Source organism: Alosa pseudoharengus, unplaced genomic scaffold (assembly GCF_046254945.1).
Source record: "Alosa pseudoharengus isolate Yale_2024_CS ecotype anadromous, Long Island Sound unplaced genomic scaffold, YU_APseudo_1.1 YU_APseudo_1.1_scf_1, whole genome shotgun sequence".
Taxonomy (NCBI): Eukaryota; Metazoa; Chordata; class Actinopteri; order Clupeiformes; family Clupeidae; genus Alosa; species Alosa pseudoharengus.
In genome coordinates this window covers 9,350,904-9,375,797 of record NW_027468564.1, presented here as the reverse complement: position 1 = coordinate 9,375,797, position 24,894 = coordinate 9,350,904, and the positions used below count along the sequence as shown (strand labels likewise).

Genomic DNA, 24,894 nt, shown 5'->3' with positions numbered 1-24,894 from the left:
CAACTTTATATCAGGCATGGCGTTTTTTCGAAGAAAGGTAGTTTTGCCAACCTCTGAGGTTTCCTTTGCTATTGGACTCTGACTTTAATTTATACTCAACCATCTTTTGGGCTTTGTGATTTTGTAGTTTATTTTGCTATTGCTGGTCCTGTCAGTACTGTCTGACCACTTTTATTTGATCTGAGCTTCAGACAGTGACAAATGTATGCTTGTTTGTGTGAGGCCAAAACAAGTGCTTGAACATAATTTTTTGTCCATGAAGGAGTTGAGACCAGACCAGGGTCAAACCGGAAACCAAATCTGATCGGGCCAATGGGGGGCTATCAGAATCACTTCGTGCCTGCCTCTCCTCACTCTCTCCAACATCGCTGGGATCAATGTCTTCGGGGGGAAAGCATACAGCAAGGCCTTCAGCTATTCGTGTGCCAGAGCATCCACTCCCAGCAGAGCATCGCTCTCGTTCAGGGAAAACCACTTCACACAGTGTATCGTGTCGCGCGAGGCAAAGAGATCGACATAAGCTTTCCCGAATCGCTGCCACACCCCCTCCACCACCTGTGGGTGAAGATGCCACTCCCAATGTGATAGTAGCCTGGTGCTACCAAACTCTCGTACATATTTCATAATGTACAGAGTCTGGCCACTAGTTAAAAACTATTGGATCTGCCCAGAGCCACTCTGGATCTGCCATAACCAATCTCTAACATTTGGTCGTAACGTATGTCATGCTCAAACTAGCGCACAACTTCAACGTCATCGTTCTCAGCTACTCCTTCTGTTTGCTGATTGGACCTGCACATTTTTGGCCCTGAGAAAACCTGTGAATATACCGCAGACCCAGACGAATTGAGCAGAAGTATGTAGGAGGGCGGAGCCAGGCTAGTGATTGGGGGCCCCTCGTGAGCATATCTGCCGCCCTGTTCTGTTCTCCCGGAACATGAACTGCGCGGACTGAGAGGTGACACCTCGCCCATAACAGCAACCTTTTTGCCAGACCTCATAGCTGCGGGAAGCAAATGCCGCCTTGCCGATTGATATAGGCTATCGTCGCTGTATTGTCTGACCTCACCAATACATCACGCCCTGCGATTAGCCGGCGAAAAATGCACCGTTAAAAAAATCCAGCGCATTTATGTGAGGCCACTGCAGCTGCTCTCTCCATGTCCCTCGGACCGCTCGCCCCTCGCACACCGCTCCCCAACCTAGGAGGGAGCCAGCTGCGGGAAACTATTCCTCTGGGGCTGACTGGCCGATCTTGGCTGCTGCTGCTGCTGCTGCTGCTGTGGGTGCTGCCTGCGCCTCTGTCTCTGCTGATGTACTGCCATCGGAGCTAGTGGGGGGGGGGGGGGCGGGAAGGGAGATCGCCTCCTGCCAGGGCAGGAATGTCTTGTGTGCCACGGCGCTATTCTGCGGCACCTCAAAATGCTCCCTCATACTATCCATCGTCGGCTCGAACAATCCGGAGGGGGAGATAGGCGCATCCAGCAATCCACAGATGGCGTACCAGCCCCACCAAATGGCCCATTGCTCTGCCCTGTGCCAGGCCCAGTGCTCTCCTCCATTCAGGGAGTGGAGTCAGGGCTTTGTCATCCTCCGCAGCCAGCCTCATGCTCTCCCCGGCGTAGACCTGGAGGAATGCTGTGGTGTTGACAGATTGTCCTCTTTAAAATGATACCAAACATAATAAAATCAAATATGCAAATATGTTTTTAACAAAGGCCAATAGCAAGATAGGCACCTGCGTCAAAAATGTGTTTTTTCAATGGGGGAGGGTATCTTTAACAGCTGATAACACTAATTTAGCTGTGACTCCAGAAGGGTTATCATACAAAAATGCAAACTACAGACATGTATCTTTTCAAAAAGTATAAGCAACCTTTGCCACCTTGAGTGGTACCGACATCTCATCTGGCCCATGGACTATATTGAGAATGCCTCTAGGGGAGAGCTGTATACTACAAAGGCATGCCAGTGTAGAGAGTGCTGAAGAGTGCCTATAGTGGCAAACAGGGAAACTGCAAAGGCAGTGTAGAGAGTGCTGATGAGTGCCCCTAGTGGCAATCAGGGAAACTGCAAAGGCATGCCAGTGTAGAGAGTGCTGAAGAGTGCCCCTAGTGGCAATCAGGGAAACGGCAAAGGCAGTGTAGAGAGTGCTGATGAGTGCCCCTAGTGGCAAACAGGGCTGTACCATGAAGGGAAAACTAGTTAAACTACCTAAACCAAAGTCCTTCCACTCGGCGGACATATTGCACTTATCAGGCATCTGTTTCGGGCAGAACCGCACATGCGCAAGGCTTCATGACACCAACATCACTCCAGCTGCGAGATCACAATAAGTAAGTATATATACTCTTTTGATCCTGTGAGGGAAATTTGGTCTCTGCATTTATCCCAATCCGTGAATTAGTGAAACACACTCAGCACACAGTGAACACACAGTGAGGTGAAGCACACACTAATCCCAGCGCAGTGAGCTGCCTGCAACAACAGCGGCGCTCGGGGGGGGAAGTGATAGGTTAGGTGCCTTGCTCAAGGGCACTTCAGCCGTGCCTACTGGTCGGGGTTCAAACCGGCAACCCTCCGGTTACAAGTCCGAAGCGCTAACCAGTAGGCCAGGGGTTCCCAAAGTGGGGGTCGCGACCCGGGGGGTCACGGGACGGCGAGGGGTGGGTTGCGAAATGATTTCCATAAATCAAATAAATTTGGAAAAAATAAAATTCTGAAAAATATTGACTGGATAAGATCACCATTCACTGTAACCACCGCAAGTCATCTGTCAGCCGGCATGGAGGACGCACTGGTTGAGCTGTCATGTGACCGCACTTTAAAGACAGATTTTAATTCCAAGACGCTTGCTGAGCTCTGGATTTCAGTCGAGAGGGAATATCCACAGCTATCCAAGGCCGCGATGGACCTTTCTTTGCACTGACATATATTAAAAACAAATACAGATCGCGTCTAAATGTGGAGGATGATCTCCGTGTGGCCGTCTCCACAATTAAACCAAGAATGGACTTGATGTGTTCCGCGCATAGCGCGCATCCATCTCATTAGATGAGATTAACGCTGAAACGTAGTTGCCAAAATGTAAATTTGCGCAGCAACAATGTACACATGTTTACAACAGTTTGTGGATATTACCCTGACTGAGATATTCTTCTGTTAAAGCTACACCAAAGAGTTTTTTGTACATTAAAATATTGTTTCCAAAATCATCAACTCGTAACAGGGTGAACGGCACTTCTGCATTCGCGACCCTCTATCGGCTATAACCTATAACCGCACTATGCAAGTTTGCCAGATTGGGTAGCGGATCTGTAGTTCGATGGAATGAGACGTAAGAAACTACAAATGTACTTGCTTCTGATGTCGCAATACATTATACTTTCATAAAATCATGCAACGTACTCTACCTTGTCTGTAGACATCGTTATTTCCAAAGCCAGTGCTGGATAAACAAGCGTGCGTGCGACAGGAAAAGTGCCTGGGTGTTGCTTTAAAATGGAAATTAAAGTAATGTTTCAAAGTTAAGTTTGCACATGACAGCAATAATGTGCACTCATGGATATTATTTTTTGACTAAGGTATTCTGCTTTTATCATGTAGGCTAGTAAAGTTCCATATGTAAAATCATAACAGGCTGCTCTGTTCTTTTGTGTTGTCGTTAAGCCCGTGTTTGGATAAGCCTAGTGCGTATGGCCGGTGCGCACATTTTATTTTATTTTTTGAGTCACATCCAGGGATAGTGGGGGTCGCCAGTCTCTGGCATGGTTATTTTGGGGGTCTCGGGTTGAAAAGTTTGGGAACCCCTGTTCTACAGCATCTCCTTGGATCCACTCACCCACCTGCACACGTTCACCTCCACATTCATTGAGCCCCTCTATGTAGGGTGTGAGCTTGGCTATTCAGACTCTGTGTCCCTGCACCTCCACATTCATTGAGCCCCTCTATGTAGGATGTGAGCTTGGCTACTCAGACTCTGTGTCCCTGCACCTCCACATTCATTGAGCCCCTCTATGTAGGGTGTGAGCTTGGCTACTCAGACTCTGTGTCCCTGCACCTCCACATTCATTGAGCCCCTCTATGTAGGGTGTGAGCTTGGCTACTCAGACTCTGTGTCCCTGCACCTCCACATTCATTGAGCCCCTCTATGTAGGGTGTGAGCTTGGCTACTCAGACTCTGTGTCCCTGCACCTCCACATTCATTGAGCCCCTCTATGTAGGATGTGAGCTTGGCTACTCAGACTCTGTGTCCCTGTGCACCTCCACATTCATTGAGCCCCTCTATGTAGGATATGAGCTTGGCTATTCAGACTCTGTGTCCCTGTGCCAGATCACTTAGTGACCACACGCTGCACAAGCACCAGAGACCGCGGAAGAGACCAGCTCTCCTGCTGCTGGTCATTCACATAGACTTTATAAATCAGTTGTACATGTAGCATTCTACATTCTGATTGCATGAACTAAAAACACATGTTGTCATGGTGACGGTTCTTCATAAGTTGATATGTGTAGAATAGGCCTAGGCCTACTAAATTATGTGCATAATTAAGCATTTATTTGAAATGGGTAGCATTCTTTCCCATCCACAGGTTTCTAATCTATTTTCATGAGAGAATGTCCTGTTTTAAATTGCATTTAATCTTTGTGAAAATATTAGGCTATTATCTACTGCAGTAGGCCTATCGGCTACTAAACACATGGTAGCCTAGAAAAATCATATTATATTATATTGGCACAGCATGAACTATAAGATTGTCCGAGAGTTTGTCTGCAAATCCAATGTTTTTACTTTGAATCAGTGCAAGCTTTCGGTCGGCAGAGTAGATTAAATTATTATATCTTTTATAAGATACCTACTAATCCTGCACCTCGACAGATGAGCGCTGATCTTTCACTTTATTTACTGGAATCAATTTAGCCTACCATAACTTTCATTAAAGCTACGATCTAAAATCGCTTTTGACAGGCAGGGGCGCCTTAATACCACCCGAGGCCCCTGGGCTATATGTTTTTTAAGGCCCCCCCGACCCGACACATAGCGTGCGCTTTTGGTTAATAACATGCAGTGTAGCCTATGTAAAACCTTTACATAAACATAAACAGAAAGCCCTCGAATCACGTCAGCCTACCCATGACATCGCTTATCAAAAAGGCTATACTACTGCACGAAAACAAACTTTTACAACACTGGCTGTAGGCTAAGTTAAAAGATGGGTAGGCTACACATATGGACGTTTAAAAGCTTTTCAAAAGTGCATGTGTTTGTCGTGTCGGGGGGTTCCCCAGGAGTTTTTCTTTTTATTCTGTCTACTTAACACACCAGTTTAACGCAGTTTGGGAGGGACATAAATACTTAGCCTACAGGACAAGCTGGCTCATGTGACGTGAACCATATCACTACACTACATGGAGACATATCTCACGTTAACGTTGGAGAAAACATAACATAGCCTAGACTATTATATGTGCGAATGGTTAGCACAAACTTAGCTGTTGGTGAACGGAGATGCAGATCACTAATTCATTTCTTTGCACCACAGCCGATGTTCTGCGTTCACTCCAATGAGACAAGTGAAATACGAATGTTTTTAAAGCCGTTTCATTTCCAGGCTATTTGCTACGATATTTACCTGCTATATGCCTTCTGTTTTCATGGACAGGAATCCACGTCATTCGTTTATCGTTGCTTCAATCCTACCCACGTTATCTCCAGAGTTTGTATGATGAGTTTGTCAGTCAGTTTCAGCCTCTCCTCTAGCTCCTCTACCCGTTGGGATTTATTACGTTTTTTACATTTTGTTACACTTTAGAATTGGAGAAGACAAAGGGGGCCTCTGCATGGATGTAATTGTAGAGCAGTACGATATGCTCAATTATTTAGGCTAGCTCCAGAGTAGGCTAATGACGCCGCGAATACGGACACGCCGTTTATTATTATTGATTATCATTATTATTATTAGGAGGCCCCTCATTGGTCGAGGCCCCTGGGCTGAAGCCCAGGTAAGCCCCTGCATTAAGGCGCCAGTGTTGACAGGGGGAGGGACTTTTAAGTATGCCTAACCAAAAGCGAAAGTACATAGTCAGACTCCGCGTCAGTAAGCTTGTCTTGAAGGCTATCGAGAGCACATAGTTTGTAGCCTAAGGTAAGAAACCCACTATTTATGTGCATATTGTCATTCACTTTGTGTTTTCGATATGTGGAATATTTGGAATAAACTAATTAGAATTTCGTTGCATGAACCTGTCGTCGTTGTTTAAGATTTCCGCCTTTGGGGTAAGTAAACAGGCCTTGCCCTAACAAACAAACCACTAGTAGGCTAAATGTGGGCTTGCTAACATAAAATATAAGTTAGGCTACTGAATATATTATATATCTCAATTTAACTACATAGTAGGCTAGCATAATATGTCGAGGTAGCCTACTCTTTTGCCAAGACCAGATTATGGCATCAGGCACAAAATCGTCGTGCGTAACTATATAGGCTAAATGACTACAGGCGCTAGCCTGTGACCAGCAAGGGGCATATGTTTGCATAGGGACATATCCATACCAACACTTTGGGGTGACGATATTGTCATACCAATACTTTAGCTTAGTCATTCGTATTATTTGTTTTATTATGAAGTCGTTCATGATGCGTCCTCATAAAGTGTAGCCTACATCACCAGTACAACCAGTTTAGATATGCTGTCATTTGATTTGCTGAAACGTGAAAAGTGTGAAAGCATAGGCCTCTTGTCGCGTTAGTGGCAGGCACATAGGAGGCATGCAGGTTTGTGGACAATGATCTGTATTAAAATAAGAGATGGTTGAAGTAAAAAAAAAAAAAAAAATCTGGATGAGTACAGTATGTGTATTGTAAATCTGGATGTGAGGGTCAACCCTGGAGCTGCAGCCTAGGGGCCCCACGTGTGTGTGTGTGTGTGTGTGTGTGTGTAGGGGCCCCACGTGTGTGTGTGTGTGTGTGTGTGTGTAGGGGCCCCACGTGTGTGTGTGTGTGTGTATGTAGGGGCCCCACGTGTGTGTGTGTGTGTGTAGGGGCCCCACGTGTGTGTGTGTGTGTGTGTGTAGGGGCCCCACGTGTTCCAGCCTGCCCCGTTGGCCATAAAAAAAATAATAATTCATTCAAATTTACATAAGAGAATAAAACTTAAACTTCATTGGCCCAAAATGGATATTTAAAGTAGCAAGGCGCTGATTGGGTAAATATGCGGAGTTCACAGTCAAATTAGGTTTTAGAAATATGCGTCATTCATAGGCCTAGGGTACAGTTCGTTTAGACTCCTTTAGAAAATGTCAGAAAGAAGATATGAGAGCAGGGCTCAAAAGTGAAAGGCTCTAGTGTAAGATCTAAAGAACAGCGAGACCAACATATCCTGCAAAAAAAGGCTGCTGCCGCGTTTGAGTAGCCTAATCCACATGAGAAAAACATAGAGAACTGTCATGCAAGGGATGCTAACAATGCCCATAAACCACATAATCACAATATCGTCTCATTCTAAAAAAAGTCAAAAGTCGGAACATTAATGTCCATGTAAACGTAGTGTCACGGTTGATGGAGATAACGTTAAAACTCTGAGAACACTAGCCATGCCAACGACAGCAGCGGCAATGCTCATGCTCCACATTCAGCTACACAGTAAAATTGTCAGAGTTGTTTTCAACTCTAATAGAGTCGATTCTGACTCTGTCATAGAGACCCATTGGTCCCACCCCACAGAGAGTAAATTTGACTCTTCTCCTAGAGCACATTTTTCAGAGTTAAATTTACTCTACAGAGAGTTGAAAAATCACCAAGATAAACTCCACAGGGAGTAAAGAAAAATCTACTCTATAAGCCAACAACTCTTTCCAGAGTCATCTTAACTCTTAATGGGGTAATCTTAGTTTATCTCTATTCAGAGTTTATTCCCAGCTACTCTTGCTAGAGTCACCATTTTGCTTGTCTTTATCAAGCTCTACAAAATCTGAAGGACATACAGACAAATTATTGAAAATATATTTATTACAAAATATTAAGTTAATGTATCAATATACAATATAAAAAGTTTCATTTTTTTTTCCTTTGGTAAATGCATGTACAACACATTTGGCATCAAATGGAACAAAGCCACTAGAACATAATATCAAGTTGTTGTTAGTGATACATTAGCTTACATACCAATTTTACTCACTCTACAGCCTGTACTGAAACATTCTAGCATCACCGACATGTTTAAGTCTACACATTCTAACAGTGAAGCTACACCAGGCGCGTAACTGAAGCGTTACGTTCGCATAGCGTCTGTTGCAACAATTAGCTGCCACTATAATCAATGGAGGTAGCTACACCAGACGTGATAGCGGCGCGTACGTTCGAAAAAAATAGACCATTCATTTAAAATGAATTTTACGCGTCGCGAACGGAACGCTTCAGTTACGCGCCTGGTGTAGCTCATACCTAAGGCATGATCCAATGGATGGGGCCTAGAAGAGATTTTCAAGATGACTTAAAGTATGATTCATTTCCTCAACACTTTGCTTATCACTCAAAAAACTGAATAGTTTCCTTAACCTGTATCTCATGTACAGCAGAATGCATAACAGGAACCACTGTATCAAAATCTACCGCCAAATCATTACTTCTGTGTTCACTACAGTTATTTTCCAAAACATGAACATTATTAACGCTATACTCATGTAACATTTCCAAATGTTTTCTAAAAGCCAGAAAATGTCCCTGAAACACCCAGTCTCACCACACTTTAACCTGAGTGTTCTACCGGGACACAGCCCATGTGGTGATTCTGCTACCTGGATCCTTTTTTGCAGTTCGATGCTGGAGGAAGAAAGACCTTTACTCTGTTTAATAGTCTTCTCTTTGAACATAGTTGACTACCTCTCAAGAAGGTTCGCTGAAATCTCACCAAACAGTAACACAGTCTTGCTCAATCTGATCCATTACATCCACGAATCGAGAGAATGTTGCAAGCATATGAGGTGATTGAGGGTCATGGACCATTTTTTCTGACGATAATCAAACGTTCACCTTCAGCCGCACAACTTCTTCATCAGAAGAATGCTTCATTAGAGATACCGCCTCTCTCAGCTGTTCTTCATTCAGGACTGGCTCGGGCACATCTTCAGAAGCTGGTCCTCCATTATGTTCATTGTGTGCTGGACTTTGTGGTTCCTGAGGCTTTCCTCTGAATTGTTTTAATGCGTCAGGCCAGGTACCCTGCTCCGCTGGCTGGATCATAGAAATGTTCCTATAAAACAGTGTAAAGTAGGGTGAGTTCCAGCATTAAGGGGAAATCCAGCGATTTTCCAAAAAGATCTCCATTTATTGGGTCACCGAGTATGTAAAACGAAAACAATCGGTTTTACATAGCTCGAGTTGCTAAAGCCAGCAGCTAAAGCGACTGTGCAGCTACAGCGCTACACTCTGGGGTCATGAACATTAGGGCTCAGGAACATGCCCCTAGAGTGTAGCACAGTAGCTTCCTTGCTGCATTTCGAGCTAAGTGAATCCGATTGTTTTTTTGTTTTGTTTTTTCCCCCCTGTACCGACAGTTCTCGGTGACCTTGAGAAATGGAGATCAATGTGAAATTCAGTGCACTGTAAACAATGTATTTGATCTTAAACAGATTCATTACAATTTGTATGCAGAAATACTTATGAAATGGTTTCATTTCAAGTTCAATCATTTAAAAGAGACAAATAATACTGTTCATCTGGTGGTGGAGATGCTGGGATTTAAAGTCAAAAGTCAAGCACAGCATGACAAATCCACACACTCACATCTGTGCAAAATTATCTTTTTATATAGCTTTCGGTCATGGGCCTTTTTCAGGATTCCTGAAGAGGGTCTATGACCGAAATCTAGAATAGAAAGATCATTTTGCACAGATCTGAGTGTGTGGAATTTTTTTGAAGAAAAAAAAATACCTCAGTGTGGGTTTCAGTTTAGGTTACCTTTGTGTTAATGGGCAGCATAAAGATTTTACCAATATTTAACAAGGGAAAAAATGCCACTTACTTGCTCTACCCCATCATCTCCCTTGGGCTTATTTGGAAACAAGGCAGTGGTGTCATCTGAATCACATAATGCATCTACTACAAAGCAGAGGACAGAATAAATCAGTTATATAGTCATGTCCAGTACCTGTGACGGCTGTATGTCATGTAGTCTTTGATGGCTGAGATTTTTAAACACTAAATAGGCTCAAAGACGGACATAATCAACATCCACAAACCCCACAGAGTGGAATTCCATCAAAACAATGTGTTGCAACCGCTGTTGATATATTCACAAAACTTGTACCAAGTTTTAACTACATTCCATATTACAACTCACCATCATCTTCTGCAGGCTTCAGCTTTAATACACCACATTTTGGATCCTTCACCACATCTTCAGACACATAGTTGTCAATCTTCTGTACCAAACTCATCATACATTTTAGCCCAGCTTGGTGTTTGGCTTAAATATCAAATTTCATGAACACTAAAATAAAAACAGAACATTACAAAAAAAAACTGACAATAGACTTAAACAATGCAACAATTGAATAAATCAGTACCTTGGTTAAATAAATCCTCTAGAGTGGCATCAGTTTCCACCATTTTAATGTATCTGGTCTGCCTGGTATTTAACTTTCACCAACATCCTGAGAAAACATAAAATCAAACATTCAGACAAAATCAACACTACTTTTAAAACAGTTTCTTAAAAAAAAAAACAGGTAACAACTATCTCAGTGACACTGACTAAACTAGTAAATGTGGCACGTGCACCTGTTGGCACTTTGCACTGAACACGTGTCTTCTATGCTATCAATGATGCACATTCAGCAATCAACACGTCCTTGATAGTCAATTAATGCAGCTAGTTTTGAAATAACCAACTTGTGAAGGCCAAATTCATGCTTATGGATGCCTGTTTTACGTGAAACAAGCTTTTTGGTAGAGCATGAACTTTAAGCTAATTTGCCCTATTAATGACTGTTAATGTTAAGTAGCTAACAACAGTAACTGTTACCTCATTAAGCTAACCATAGCCTTCATTTGATATCTGATTTGCATTATGCTAAGCTGCCAATGAGAGCTACGTTGGCTGATAGGCTAGCTGCTAACCAAGTCAATGTTGACCATGAAAGACGATTATACTGGTATCATATTTGGTTGAGTAAATATTAACATGATAAAAAAAAACTTATAGCATTGTACAATACGGGAGCACGAATTGACATGTACCTCATGTTACACAGAGGTAACGTTAACGTTCATGTTAACTTTCAACCTTCGTTAGCAGTTAACTTAACGTTAACGTTAGCCCCTGAAGGTCAACAAATTTCAGAATGATATCTTGACCATACATTTACGTTAAGTTACACTCCTCTTACGCGTCACCGCTTATTGTTTATCATTTTCGAGGCATACTACGGAACATGTGAAATAAATCTCTAGTAAGTGTATTTTAGATGAACATCTACTCACCTTCAACTACACTTCAGAGAGATTCTTCTAACCAGGCTCCGTCGCGTCGCTGCATTCTCTCAAATGGAAGGAAGTGGGTGATAGGCTACTAACGTTCGTCTCTGACGTGAAATGCCAGAGGGCATGTTCCGCCAGTTAGTAATTTGTCTGAGCCCGTACACTTGCATGTAACAAACATACAGTACTTATAATTATTAGTATTATTATAATGTTTGTTCGCTTTGACTATTCTTTGTGAACAGCTATAGGCTTGATAACAGAGACTCCGTTTATAGATAGCTTAGCAGTATTTGCCTATTTTACTGTAGCACATGCTAGCCTACAAACTTGCAAGTAATTTTTTAGTAGCCTAGTCCAGAAAAAAATCTTAAAGCTACCGAATGACTTTGGAATAAACCAGAAGAAAACACTTGATTTTTTATGAATAATATCCAAATAATAATTAGGCAAACATCTCCCAAGAAATGTCTAAAATGGCGTCCAAATGAGAAAATGAGGTGGTTGATTAACTCTTGTGATTTTAACTCTGTTTTTTAACTAATATGCTAGAGTACATTTTACTCTAACTGTAGTAAATGTAACTCTATTAGAGTCAATAACAGTCTACTCTGTCATTTTAACTCTTGGGATTTTACTGTGTAGGACTCCGCCACGCTGCTCTTTTTCAAAACTGGGATTTGTTAAAAATAGAGATCCAATGAGCCAACGCAGATTGAAACAACTGTCTTTGATGTCCATTGATATTCTGCGTGAATTGGATTTGACTAAACTTCTAAAAAAAACTTGGTAACACTTTATTTCAATGTGTCGCTGTTACAGTGTACCTACCTAATTAGGTACAGTGGTACAACCTGTGTAACAACATGTACTATCAGGTACTATCATTGTACTTGCATTATGTATTTGTGGGTACCTACATATAGTTGTTACATTGTAATACTGAGTGCTTTTACAAAACTTTGCCAATTTGCCTACATTTTCATCAGAGGCAAAGAGCTGACCTGAGACCTGCTGGATGGGGTAAATCTGGTCATGATAGATTTGATATACAAACTATTCTTAGCTCCAGTCAAGGCCTCATTGTCTTCAGTGTACATGCAACAGCTGTGCTGCTACAACCTTGTTAGGCTACTCTTTGATACAGTGGAATAAACCTATTAAGTGTACCAGTTAATTACTGTGTTACAGTGTACAGGTACACTGTAACAGCGACACATTAAAATAAAGTGTTACCAAAAACTTCTAAAGGAATATGTTGGCAAGTTCATAACTGGCATTAGGCGTGAGTAGTGGTGTGAGTAGGCCTGTTTGGTGTTCAGCTGTTGCTGTACCAACGTTGCAGTGATGATGTACGAGTAGGCCTATCTGGTGGTTCACTTGTACTGTATGTCACCTTGGAGGGGGGCCCCACAGAAAATGTAGCCTAGGGGCCCATGACCACCTTAATCCGCCCCTGCCTGGAGCAGACAACGGGGCTTAGCCTACAGTACGTGGTTTTATGCATAGATATTAGAATGCTAGTCAGTGTTTCCCCTACAATGTATTCATCAGCGGCGCAGCGCCGCTCCTGGAATTCCAGCGCCACTGCAAAAAAAGTTGCCTAATTAAAAAAAAAAAAATAGACGCAAGTGAACTTCAAGAACAGCTGCCGTTCGTTCAGGTTTCATGTCAACAAATAATAGTAGGCTAACGTTGAAGGCGCAGTCGGGGATTCCACAGGAGATCACGCTTGTTTGTGTTTATGTTTAAGTTTATTAGCAGACGCAATTTTGTGCCAAAAAAACGTAGGCTACAGTATGTTAACCAAGGAACCAAATTAAACACGCCAGCGAGATAGCTCGCCCCTACCTTCCTTCAGTAGCCTATTCCCAGATAAATTCCATGCATTGTTTCGTTTTTGTTTGTGATACAGGCAATGCTTTCAAGCCCTGTGTTGCTAACATACCTAGGCTGTGAAACTAAGGTCTAGCTAGCCTATTGGTGGGTTTAATTGAATTTGAGTAATAGGATACGCAACCATTTACATCTGAGATAGTTTGTAATTCCTGTAGAGCTCACCAAAATTATAGATTAGATACAAGACACTTATCTGATATAATCCAAGATAGATTTTCTTCGAGTTTTTGACCATTTATTTTACCAAATGACATGGGAAACATAATTAATTTCATCCACATATTCTTATGCACCATGCACAACATCACTAAGTTAGCTTAAAACCGTCAAGCAAGCTTCACGGGCCGTCACAGCATTAAAGTGACAGTCACTCAATTCGACTTGCACAGCACCAATACAGTGTAATGACATGAAAGAGAAGTTTATATAGTTTATACAGTGCTGTGCAAAAGTTAAGACACCCATGCTGAAATTGACTAAAGGGAGGAACAAAAACATTTTTTTGCCTTTTGTCTTAATGCCTTAATTAAAAAATGTTATTATATATAAATGTCTTAACTTATGCACAGCACTGTATATTCTAAATAGTAATAGTTTGTAGCCTACAGTGGCCTACAATGTACAGTTGTAAAGTGGCTAATACTAATAATGTAAATGAAAAAAGTGAAAGAAAAACATGAATAATCCTGTTCAAGTACTGCAATAATCATGCTTTGTAAATGCTTGTGTTAATGGTTGTCATAATTTGTAACTCAATCTGTCCATTTCTTTCACAAAATCCACCAGAAGTCACCAGTCATTTTTTCAAAATTTTCTCTTTTCTTGGGGGGGGGGGGGGGACTTCCTACGATCAACAGCACCGCTGCTGGAAAAAAATCTAGGGGAAACACTGCTAGTTACCGCGTTGTCTGTCGAGTTCTATCAGGTGGCATCGTAAACGCGGTTGCCATATTGCTGGGGGCAGCACCTTTATTGTCTATGGGCAACACTTGCAGGCAATCACGGACACCTGTCTGATTTCCAGTCAGAGTCACATGCTCCTCCATTGGCCTCCAGTGATTGTTGCCCCCACCAAGATGGCGTCGCTATTTACGTACGTTCTGGAGCCCAATGCAGTATCTAGCTTTCTAATATCTATGTTTTTAGGGTCCTTACCCTTGACCTCTGACCCCATGGGCCTGGCCTGGGATGAGCGCGCGCTTAATCCAGACCCAACTGTAATGATAAAGCAAACTAGACTACAATGGCCAAAGACCTTAATCTGTACTGAGGAATTTAGCCTACACCTTAACATTTCTATTCAAGATTCCAGACATTTGTTCTTTCTTCTTGTAAAAATACTACAGTACTGATTCTTGTTTAGTTACAGCTTCATGTTTGTTGTGCTTCTTTCACCATCTTCTGTTTGTTCTGTGTCTTCTTCTTGTCAGAATACTGAAAACAAAGATAGTGGTTCATGTTTAGCTACAGCTATAATCTATAGTATGCGGTGACACATGACACAAGACCTAAAGCTGCATTTGTCTCATGTACATTCCCAGAGAGACTCTCCCACTGCTGCTAGGATGAGTGTCTCTCAGGAGAGAGAGGAGGCTGCAGGTCACAGTGAGACACTCAGACCAGAGTCTGCAGCACACAGCTGTGTGCAACAAAGCAGCAAACCAACACACTCTGATGGAGGGTAAGTTAATCCACAGGTACAGTACACATCATACCTGTCCCCACACACTCTGATGGAGGGTAAGTTAATCCACAGATACAGTACACATCAAACCTGTCCCAACACACTCTGATGGAGGGTAAGTTAATCCACAGATACAGTACACATCATACCTGTCCCCACACACTCTGATGGAGGGTAAATTAATCCACAGATACAGTACACATCATACCTGTCCCCACACACTCTGATGGAGGGTAAGTTAATCCACAGATACAGTACGCATCATACCTGTCCCAACACCCCCTCTGGTCTTTGGTGCACTGGTGCCTCATTGTCTGTATTTGGAATTGTTTGGTTCCTTGTCTGTGTTGTCAGTAACCTCCCTAAACTGTTCAAATGAATCCAAATGTTCATGGGAGCAGCAGTAAAAAGAGAATTCAGTAGCAATAGTGGCCATTAGACCGATAATACCATCTATAGGTCCCATCTATAGTATTGTCATTATGGACTCATTTAGCTAATCACTAGGAATATATCTCCTAATGTGAGTAATCATCAGTCTGTAGACATGTCAGTCACATGCAGTTCTACACACACACACACACACACACACACACACACACACACACACACACACATACACATCTATAGGTGCCATCTATAGTATTCTCATTATGGAATCATTTGGCTAATCACTGGGAATAATGATCTCTTTGCAGTAACACTTCTGCAGCCTAAAGCCTGATTTAGGGGTTCTGCGCGTTGCCTACACCATTGTGAACCTGTTGTAAATTAACAGTAAACATTTAGAGTGTAGTTCAGTTTCTCGTGTCTCTTTATGTAACCAGCCCACAGACAGACAGACCTCCATCTCCAGTGCCCAGCTGTGTGTCCATGAAGAGTGATGAGTCCATGGGTGGTATGCCCTACTTCAGCAGTGAACCAGTTCCATCAGGTCTAATGTGAGTAATCATCAGTCTGTTGACATGTTAGTCACATGACATTCTACTCTCTCACTCTCTCTCTCACTCACACACACACACACACACACACACACACACACACACACTTTGTGTGTAAATTAATCTCTCTTTCTCTCTCTCTCTCCCTCTCTCTCTCTGTGTGTGTGAGAGAGAGAGAGAGATTAATTCTAAAATGGAGCATGTATTGTTGTAATATTATTGTAAGTGTGAGCAAATCACTCCGCAGAGGAATGAGTTGATGTTAATCTGTTTCTTGCTTTTTTATGTAACCAGCCCACAGACACACAGACCTCCATCTCCAGTGCCCAGCTGTGTGTCCATGAAGAGTGATAAGTCCATGGGTGTTATGCCCAACTTCAGCAGTGAACCAGTTCCATCAGGTCTAATGTGAGTAGTCATCAGTCTTTTGACATGTCAGTCACATGAAATTCTACTATCTCTCTCTTTCTCTCTCACTCACTCACTCACTCACAAACACAAACACAAACACACACACACACACACACACACACACACACACACACACACACACACACAGAGCACCTACATGTATACAGAACTATGTCAACTCTCAACTATGACTGTGTCTACATACATTTTATGAACATGGCTTCTATCAGATGATCTCCAATGGCATTTAAAAACTAGCTAATAAATAATATTCTCACTGTAATTGCAGAAGATCACAAATACCTGATTTATTCAGTTCTGCTGAAGTGTTCTATTTACTTGTTATCTTTACACATGCAAAGTTCAGAGGGGGTTCAGGCTTGCTTGCTTACAAAGTAGTCTCCGGTTCTGCTCCCTCCTACTTGAATGCCCTCATACAGACATACGCTACCTCCAGACCGCTGCACTCCTCAGACGAACAACGACGTCTAGCTCTGCCACCGGTACACTCAGGCCAATCCAAACTTTTCTCATCTGTTAGTTCCTGCTAGTTCCTACAAGGGCAAGGACATCCCTCTCTATTTTCAAAAAACTCAGACCCAGGTCTTTAGAGAACATCTCCTCTCATAGCACTACTTACAAGTAGTCTTGCTGATCCTAGCACTTACCACCCGTCTTGAACTAACACTCAACTGTTTAAAAACAGCACTCACTGATGCACTTATTCTTACTGTTGGTCGGTTGTGATTATTGATTGTACTGGACAGTGATTCTTAATTGCTGCCTGCAACACATTCAAAATATTACATTCTGTGTAAATTATGTACAAATTAGTAAAGTGTACAAATTAGTATAATGACATTTCAGCAAACTCCAGTTCTAATTTCTTTATATTTCAATATTAGTAGTAGGTCTGGTATGTCTGTCTTTTTGTGAAATGATAGATAGATAGATAGATAGATAGATACTTTATTGATCCCCAAGGGGAAATTCAAGATGGAATGGATCCTTTAAATCTGTGAATCTGGACTTGTATCTGTTTTCAGAATATAACAGAATAATGCTTATTACACATTTTAATCAGTAGATTGTCTGATGAGCAATTAGTCCAAGTATTCTTTGTCTGATGTCCCTGCAGATTAAGTGCTGATCTGACCCAGGATCAGTCCAGGTGTGGAGTGTGTGAGCAGGTACTGAGGGACCCAGTTATCACCACCTGTGGACACAGTTTCTGCAGGCAGTGCATCAGCAGCTACTGGGAGCAGCCTGGACTACCAGGAGACCAAGTCTGTCCCCAGTGTGAAAAGACATGCAGAACCCAACCTCCTCTACAGCCTCCTCTGGATGAACACACAGATATGAGCACACAGGGTGAACACACAGGCCTGATCAACAGCAGAAGACATCTGCACACTGAACATATACCAGGCAGAAAGAGGGAACTAGGTGAGTAGAGATTTTGGACATTTTGGCTCTTTAGAGAGATCAATACTTTATTCATCCCGGGGTTAAATTTTAGACATCCAGTAGCTTATACAACCATAACACAACACACATACATACACACAGTATATCTCACATACATTAAAATCACTCACAGAAATGTAAAAATTAAAGGAACCATATGTAAGATTGTGGCCAAAACTGGTACTGCAATCACTTTCAAATTACTGTAGAGCGGTGTATCCCCTCCCCCTCACCCCTGACCCGAGGTTGCCAACCTGGATGCCGAAGACTTTGTGATTAGTAGATAGGTGGAGGGTGGCGCATCAGGCCAAAACACAACATGACATGACAAAAGACAACATCAGTTGAGGGCTGCAACTTCACTTTTTAAATGACAATATCCTGGCCGGACTACTCTAGCCAGTGATGTAAGTATTTGAAATGAACATGATTTATTAATGTCTAGTGACATATCAGGACCATTTTATGATTAATTGAAATACATTTCTTACATACGGTTCCTTTAAAGAGCGATTGAAGCGATTACAAAAGTCTGGTATGGACTGACCATATAATGTGCAATGGTGGTAGTGTAAAAGTGAACAGTGCAGGGATTGAACAGTGCATTTTAAACTTTGTATTGATTTAATGGTTTTCTGAGAAGTAAAGTAATGTTATCAAACTGAACAATTGTAATTTTTAAATGTTGTCATTTTTAAACAGATAAGGACCTGAGGAGAGTTATAAAGAATCACAAAGCCAGTCTAAAGAGGAGGTTTGAGAACATATCTGAAGGCATCATCAAACCAGGAGCTGAGACACCTACACCCCTCAATAAGATCTACACAGAGCTCTACATCACAGAGGGACAGAGTGAAGGGGTGAATAAGGAACATGAAGTTTGGCAGGTAGAGTCAGCATCCAGATCTCAAAACACAGAAGACACACCAATCAACTGCAATGACATATTCAAGCCCTTACCTGGACAGGAGAAGCACATCAGAACTGTAATGACCAAAGGTGTTGCTGGCATTGGAAAAACAGTCTCAGTGCAAAAGTTCATTCTTGATTGGACAGATGGGGTAGCCAATCAGGATGTAGATTTTATGTTCCCCCTTTATTTTCGTGGGCTGAATTTAGTCAAGGGTGATCAGTATAGTCTTCACAGGCTCCTGCTTGACTTCCACCCTGAACTGAAGGAGCTGAATGATGGTGAGGGATACAAAGACTGTCAGGTTGTGTTCATCTTTGATGGCTTGGATGAGAGTCGGTTGACTCTGAATCTGGAACAGAACAGTAAGTTGGCTGATGTGAAACAAACATCATCAGTGGATCTTTTGATGACGAGCCTCATTCAGGGAACTCTGCTTCCCTCTGCACTCATCTGGATAACCTCACGACCAGCAGCAGCCAGTCAGATTCCTGCTCAGTACATCGACCAGGTAACAGAAGTACGAGGATTTAGTGACCCACAGAAGGAAGAGTACTTCAGGAAGAGAATCAGTGATGAGAGTCAGGCCACCAAAATTATCTCACACATTAAGGCATCCAGGAGTCTCCATATTATGTGCCACATTCCAGTCTTCTGTTGGATTGCAGCCACTGTACTTCAGCAGATACTTGGACAGGACAACACCCAAGAAATTCCAAAAACTCTGACTGAGATGTTCATACACTTCTTGCTGATCCAGACAACTCGGAAGGATCAGAAATATAAAAAAAGACAAGAAACAGATAAGAAGAGGCTCTTGAGATCACAGAAAAAAATTCTACTGAAGCTGGCAGAACTGTCTTTCAAGAGTCTAGAGAATGGCAACCTCATGTTTTATGAGGAAGACCTGAAAGAGTGTGGCATTGATGTCAGTGAAGCCTCAGTGTACTCTGGCATGTGCACTGAGATTTTCAAGACAGAATCTGTGGAATCTCAACAGAAGAAGGTCTACTGCTTTGTGCATCTTAGTGTCCAGGAGTTTCTGGCAGCTGTGTTTGTGTTTCACTCGTATTTGGCTAAGAACCTTGAAGCTCTGAAATCCCTCATCAGTGATGAGCAGAGAGATGAACTCAATCCGTCAATGTTATCTTCTCTTCAATCAGTATTAGGATTACAAACTGAAGACAACTTACATGTTTTACTTAAGAGTGCAGTTGATAAGGCTTTGGAGAGCCAGAACGGACACCTGGATCTCTTCCTTCGCTTCCTTATGGGCATTTCTCTGGAGAGCAATCACAGACTTCTGCAAGGTCTACTGAACCGCACACACAACAGCTCAAATAGCATCAAGCAAACATGTCAGTACATGAAGAAGCTCAACAGAGAAGGTCTCTCTCCTGAACGATGCATCAATCTTTTCCACTGCTTATTTGAAATGAAGGATGATTCCATGCACAAAGAAATTCAGACATACTTGTCATCACCAAAGAACATCAAACAGAAGTTATCTCCTGCCCACTGTTCAGCACTGGCCCACATGCTTCTGATGTCTGAGGATGTGCTGGAAGAGATTGACCTGAAGAAATACAACACATCAGATGAGGGACGCAGGAGACTGATCGATCCCAGCTGTGAGGTGCTGCAGAAAGGCACGGTGAGTTTCTGATGGAGAGACTGTGCTAACTATAGCGACTAAAAATAATGTTAAGTCACTAGTCTACTACTAGCTGTGGTGAACCCAGACTAACCTGTTCTTTGACAGGCGTCAATGAGATATTTTCCAGGGCCTGTATTCAGAAAGAATTTTAAAGCTAAAAGTAGCTCCTAACTGCCGAATTTAGGATAAACTCCTAAATTAGGAGCTGTCAATCGCGAGGGAATAATGTGCATTGTAATTAAAGGATGCAATAACGCCACCAACAACCAAAACCATTCATTGCATGTAAACTAAATGTAACGTTTTATTTTGAATCAAATTGTTTCTCCTCTTTGCTAATGTAGGCCTATGTGTCTTCTTAAAGATTCATTTAAAACCTGTTGTAAAGATACTGCTTCAAACTGCAAAGATAGGCCTACTGTATTTCATTATGCTACTAGGCTATTTGTTTTGTCTTACTCTTTATTCATTTAGGCCATTTATTAATCATCGTGCATCCTTCACAGCACTTGTGTAGTGCACGCATTCTCACCAGCAAAGACCTGTCACCTGTCACTCATCATCATAGGGGAGGTTTTTACCATCATTCCCACATCATCTGCCAATCAAAATGGTCACCTCAGTCAAGCTCGTGCATGAGTAATGATGTCAACCATAACAACAGAGCTAGAGTTAGGAGTTGTCACCTTTTCTTTACTAAGAGTAGGTCTGAAAGCCTTTGTGAATATTTTTAAGAGAAAACTCCTAGGTGTAAGTTTTTAGGCCTACAATGCACAATTATTCCCTTTTTCAATTGCTGAGCTCCTGTAACCGTAACATCGCAACGTGACGTGAAATGCCACAAAAAGTGGCTTAGGATTGTTTGTGAATAGGTCTTAGTGAGTTAGAAGTCCTCTCGACTTCTTCTAAGCTGTATTGATGCATAATACCCATTTTATAAGTATCTTTACTGTTTTAAAAATGCAAGATGGTGTACACTTGATATATTTTGATGTTATGAAGTGGGAAATTCCATCTTCATTACAGGATTGTGGTTGATGGTGTGGCATAAATAAATTGCTTATATGTATTTTGTGTGTGTGTGTGTGTGTGTTTGTGTGTGTGTGTGTGTGTGTGTGTGTGTGTGTGTATGTACAGTATGTGTATGTGATTTGGCATGGGAATGAAAGCGAAAGATCACTTGATTGTGTTGATTTATAGGGGCACATTGTTACATTTATCCATCTCTGCAATATTTTGTCTTTATTTGTGTTGTTATGCAGACTTGCTGAATGCAAACTCTCAGAGAAGTCCTGTGGAATTATGGCTGCTGTTCTACAGTCACCAAACTCCCTGACAGAGCTGGACCTGAACCACAACGACCTGGGGGATTCTGGAGTTCAGCTTCTCTCTAAGGGACTGTGTAGTCCTAACTGCAAACTGCAGACATTAAGGTTGGTGTTAGACATGTATTTGTAAAGGATTATTATCAGGACTAGTGTGGCACATTATGGTTTGGTTGGTGTTTTATATGTGTCTTAAGGCCTGTCCACACCAAGTCCAATTTTTCGGATGAAATTCACAAAAAATTAAGCAGGTTAATAAACACAGTTATTCTAATTAGTCTGTACTCACTGAGGATGAAATGAAAATGAAAAAAAAAATGCAATGAAAAAAAACATTCAAAACTGTCTCGTTTGATGTGAAATTTCGTATGCAATAGAGTTCTTGACCAATTAAATAATGATTTTGCAGGGTTCCGATGTCAGCGATGTCATAAGTAGAATGACAAGCAGAAAAGGCTGACACAATGTATGATATTGTATTGTATGATATTGTATATGAGATATGTCTCATTAGGCCTATATGCCAAAGTCACAAAGAATATACGTTACATCAGACTTTCTCAGGTGTTCAAGAGTGAGAACTCCACAGACAGCTTTCCCCACCTCTTACCACCTAACCATCATTTCACACAGGGACGTCGTTAGACCTATTTTGGGGGGGCTGAAGCCACCCTAAGATGATCAAAAGCCCCCTAAAAATATATAGTAATAATATATGCGTCCGAATTCACATCCATTATTCTCTGCTGAATAGCTCACGGAGTACTTATCTCACATAAATCAAGATGTCCAACAAAAGAGTGGAAGCAGAGCTTTCCAGTGATATTAGCGGCTAGCTGCTGTGAAAAATGGTTCGCATGAAAATTAACGTTGGGCATACATGACATTTCATCATATTTGCATTCACAGCTGTTACGCCCCTCTGCTCACCCACTGGCCCTGCAGTGACAGTGCAGCAGCCTTTGGGTGGTGCATGGGCAAAATCAGCTTAATTGTGTACACCTGAAGGTGTGGATAAGAAGCTCCTGAGTTGACCTTCAGGGGTTGGCATATTTTTCACCACACCGGGAGCGAGCGGTGCTCTTGGGTGTGTGGGTCTTTTATACAGAACCCCTAGATTTTAGAATGTGTTTTTTTTTTTTTGTTGAAATAAATATTATATTTTTGAGATGAACTCTGATGTCCGTCTCCATACTATGTTGCGGCTAATGAGCCGGCCGTAACATAATTGGGGGCTCGACCGGGACATTTTGAACTTTTTAGTATGGAGACTGGAACAGAGTTTTGGGGTGAGGTTTTTCATGTTGTTTTGGTGAGTATGGTTGTTTAGTGTTTGTTCGTTAAAGTCAGTTTTTGCACTTCCTGGACAGAATAGTCTGCATGGAGGCTACCCCGGGGATGGAGCACGCTTCAGATTGCTGCAGTAAGCTGTGCTTGGTTTACTGTGGTGTACTGAGTTTTTAGCGTTAGCCTCGAGCCCGGTATGCCTCAGAAGGTATAGTGAGGTTAGTCTAGTTAATTTGGTAGGTCCAGGAATTGCTTTCCGGGTTAAGGTACCACACTGCTTTTTGACAAAACAAACATACTCACCACCCTTTTTGTCTTGAATTTTTGATTTGTGTGCTCCCGGACGAGCCCCCACATGTTACCAAACCAAGGCTCGTAGTTGGCGTGGTAACATAAATGGGAGACCAAACGAGGATAAAGTATTTACAAAAGTAATTTATTATCGTAAATAAGTAAATAATAGAAGTAGGCTAATCAATATAAATGTAGTGGTGAGAAGAATAGAATGTGGTGTGAATCAGTCAAGTGTGATTAATAATCCAACACAACAAAAGCGACGCCTGGAGAGAGGGCCCTCTGCCCCTGCGAGGTAGCCCTATATAGGTGCAGGTCCATCAAGTTGATTGGGGCACTTGACCGGGACACCTGCACAACTCCCAACCTGCGACACAAACAAGAACAGCCCAGCAGGAGGCAGTAACGGGCGAGCCCGTAACACAGCACACAGCGCTTCGTCCATCTCCGCCCATTACTGTCGGTGGTATATCTCACAAACTCAACGCGCGGTAAATCATATAGGCTATCAGAATAAACAGCAGACCTTACCGAACACGATAATATGAAGCATTCTTTTGTACAGTAGCCGTTTCCGAGTTTTGAAATTGCAGCAAATTTCTACATGGTATCCAACTTTGGGCTGAAATTCTAATGTAGCCTAATAGCAGCCCCCCAAAATAATGAACTTGCTTTCCATATCAAAGAATCAAAAGTTGATCATGGCATGCACAGATCAACTGTGCTTTTGAATAGATATTTCTACCAGCATGCTCTAGGTGACATGAATGCAACAATCATGAGACACAAAGTATTTTAACTTCACATAAAGGCTGACATAATATATATGCATGTCTGATCACATCATATTTTCCCAGATATGGGTAGCCTGTTGTCTTGAAAACTATATAGCCTAGCATAATAGAGGGCCCTTACAATGACCAAAGACCTTAGTAGTAAAATTACACTGAAAATAGCCTAGGCCTCAAAGGACTAATTTGATATTTTACAGTAGGTACTATTAATTGAAATCCCTAACTTTACAACAGTTCATGAAATGTGGGGTGATGACAGCCACCACTAGGGTTTAATCCCGGGAGACGGGATTCCCGGGAAATCTGATCAAAACTATTTCCCGATTCCCGGGAAATGTTATGACGGGAAACGGGAAATGACAGTAAAAAAAAATTCCAGTGCGCTCCTATTGGAGCGCGCGTCTATTGTTGTCTTACGGTAACGTTGCATTCAGTAGCCTACGCAGCAGTATCTACCGCCTAAGGATGTCTACTGCCAGCTTTGTATGGGAGCATTTTAAAAGACTTGAAAATGAAAACGCAAAGTGCATGTTGTGTGACCGGATTGTCAGGTGTTCTGGGGGGTCGACAAGTGATGTTTAAAAGATAAATATGCCTGTCCTGCCTTAATAAAGAAACATTTGGTTAACTTCGAGTGATTATTCCCGTTTGCAGCCGTTAACAAATCTCAATAGCCACATCATGGATTTCGTTTATCAGAATGGTTTAAGAATCATTCCATGGTTTACTTTAGGAGATTTCGTCA

The 24,894-nt window shown here is 42.0% G+C and overlaps 2 protein-coding genes and 1 long non-coding RNA gene across 8 annotated transcripts in view; 2 read left to right on the top strand and 1 right to left on the bottom strand.

Annotated features, from left to right (window-relative positions):
* Positions 1 to 24,894, top strand: part of LOC143136422 (NLR family CARD domain-containing protein 3-like) — a 196,126-nt gene that overhangs the window by 61,724 nt on the left and 109,508 nt on the right. For 4 of the 6 annotated variants that reach the window (XM_076297192.1, XM_076297173.1, XM_076297159.1 and 1 more), the window contains exons 4-5: positions 15,891 to 16,004; positions 16,299 to 16,412. In XM_076297192.1, coding sequence (XP_076153307.1) covers positions 15,891 to 16,004; positions 16,299 to 16,412 — 228 coding nt within the window. Of the gene's footprint in view, positions 1 to 14,970; positions 15,061 to 15,890; positions 16,005 to 16,298; positions 16,413 to 24,894 lie in introns of those variants that run through there. The other 2 variants (XM_076297166.1, XM_076297178.1) reach the window with 2 other exon arrangements.
* On the bottom strand, positions 7,992 to 12,120 carry LOC143137520 (uncharacterized). The gene is made up of 5 exons (XR_012989998.1): positions 11,484 to 12,120; positions 10,568 to 10,654; positions 10,342 to 10,491; positions 10,024 to 10,100; positions 7,992 to 9,252 (listed from the first exon to the last, which is right to left on the bottom strand). It is a non-coding gene; the product is annotated as an uncharacterized LOC143137520 (long non-coding RNA).
* LOC143126818 (NACHT, LRR and PYD domains-containing protein 3-like) overlaps positions 17,417 to 24,894 on the top strand; it is a 28,252-nt gene continuing 20,774 nt past the window's right edge. The window contains exons 1-4 of the mRNA XM_076288533.1: positions 17,417 to 17,433; positions 17,554 to 17,861; positions 18,585 to 20,446; positions 21,770 to 21,882. Coding sequence (XP_076144648.1) covers positions 17,417 to 17,433; positions 17,554 to 17,861; positions 18,585 to 20,446; positions 21,770 to 21,882 — 2,300 coding nt within the window. The remainder of the gene's footprint in view (positions 17,434 to 17,553; positions 17,862 to 18,584; positions 20,447 to 21,769; positions 21,883 to 24,894) is intronic.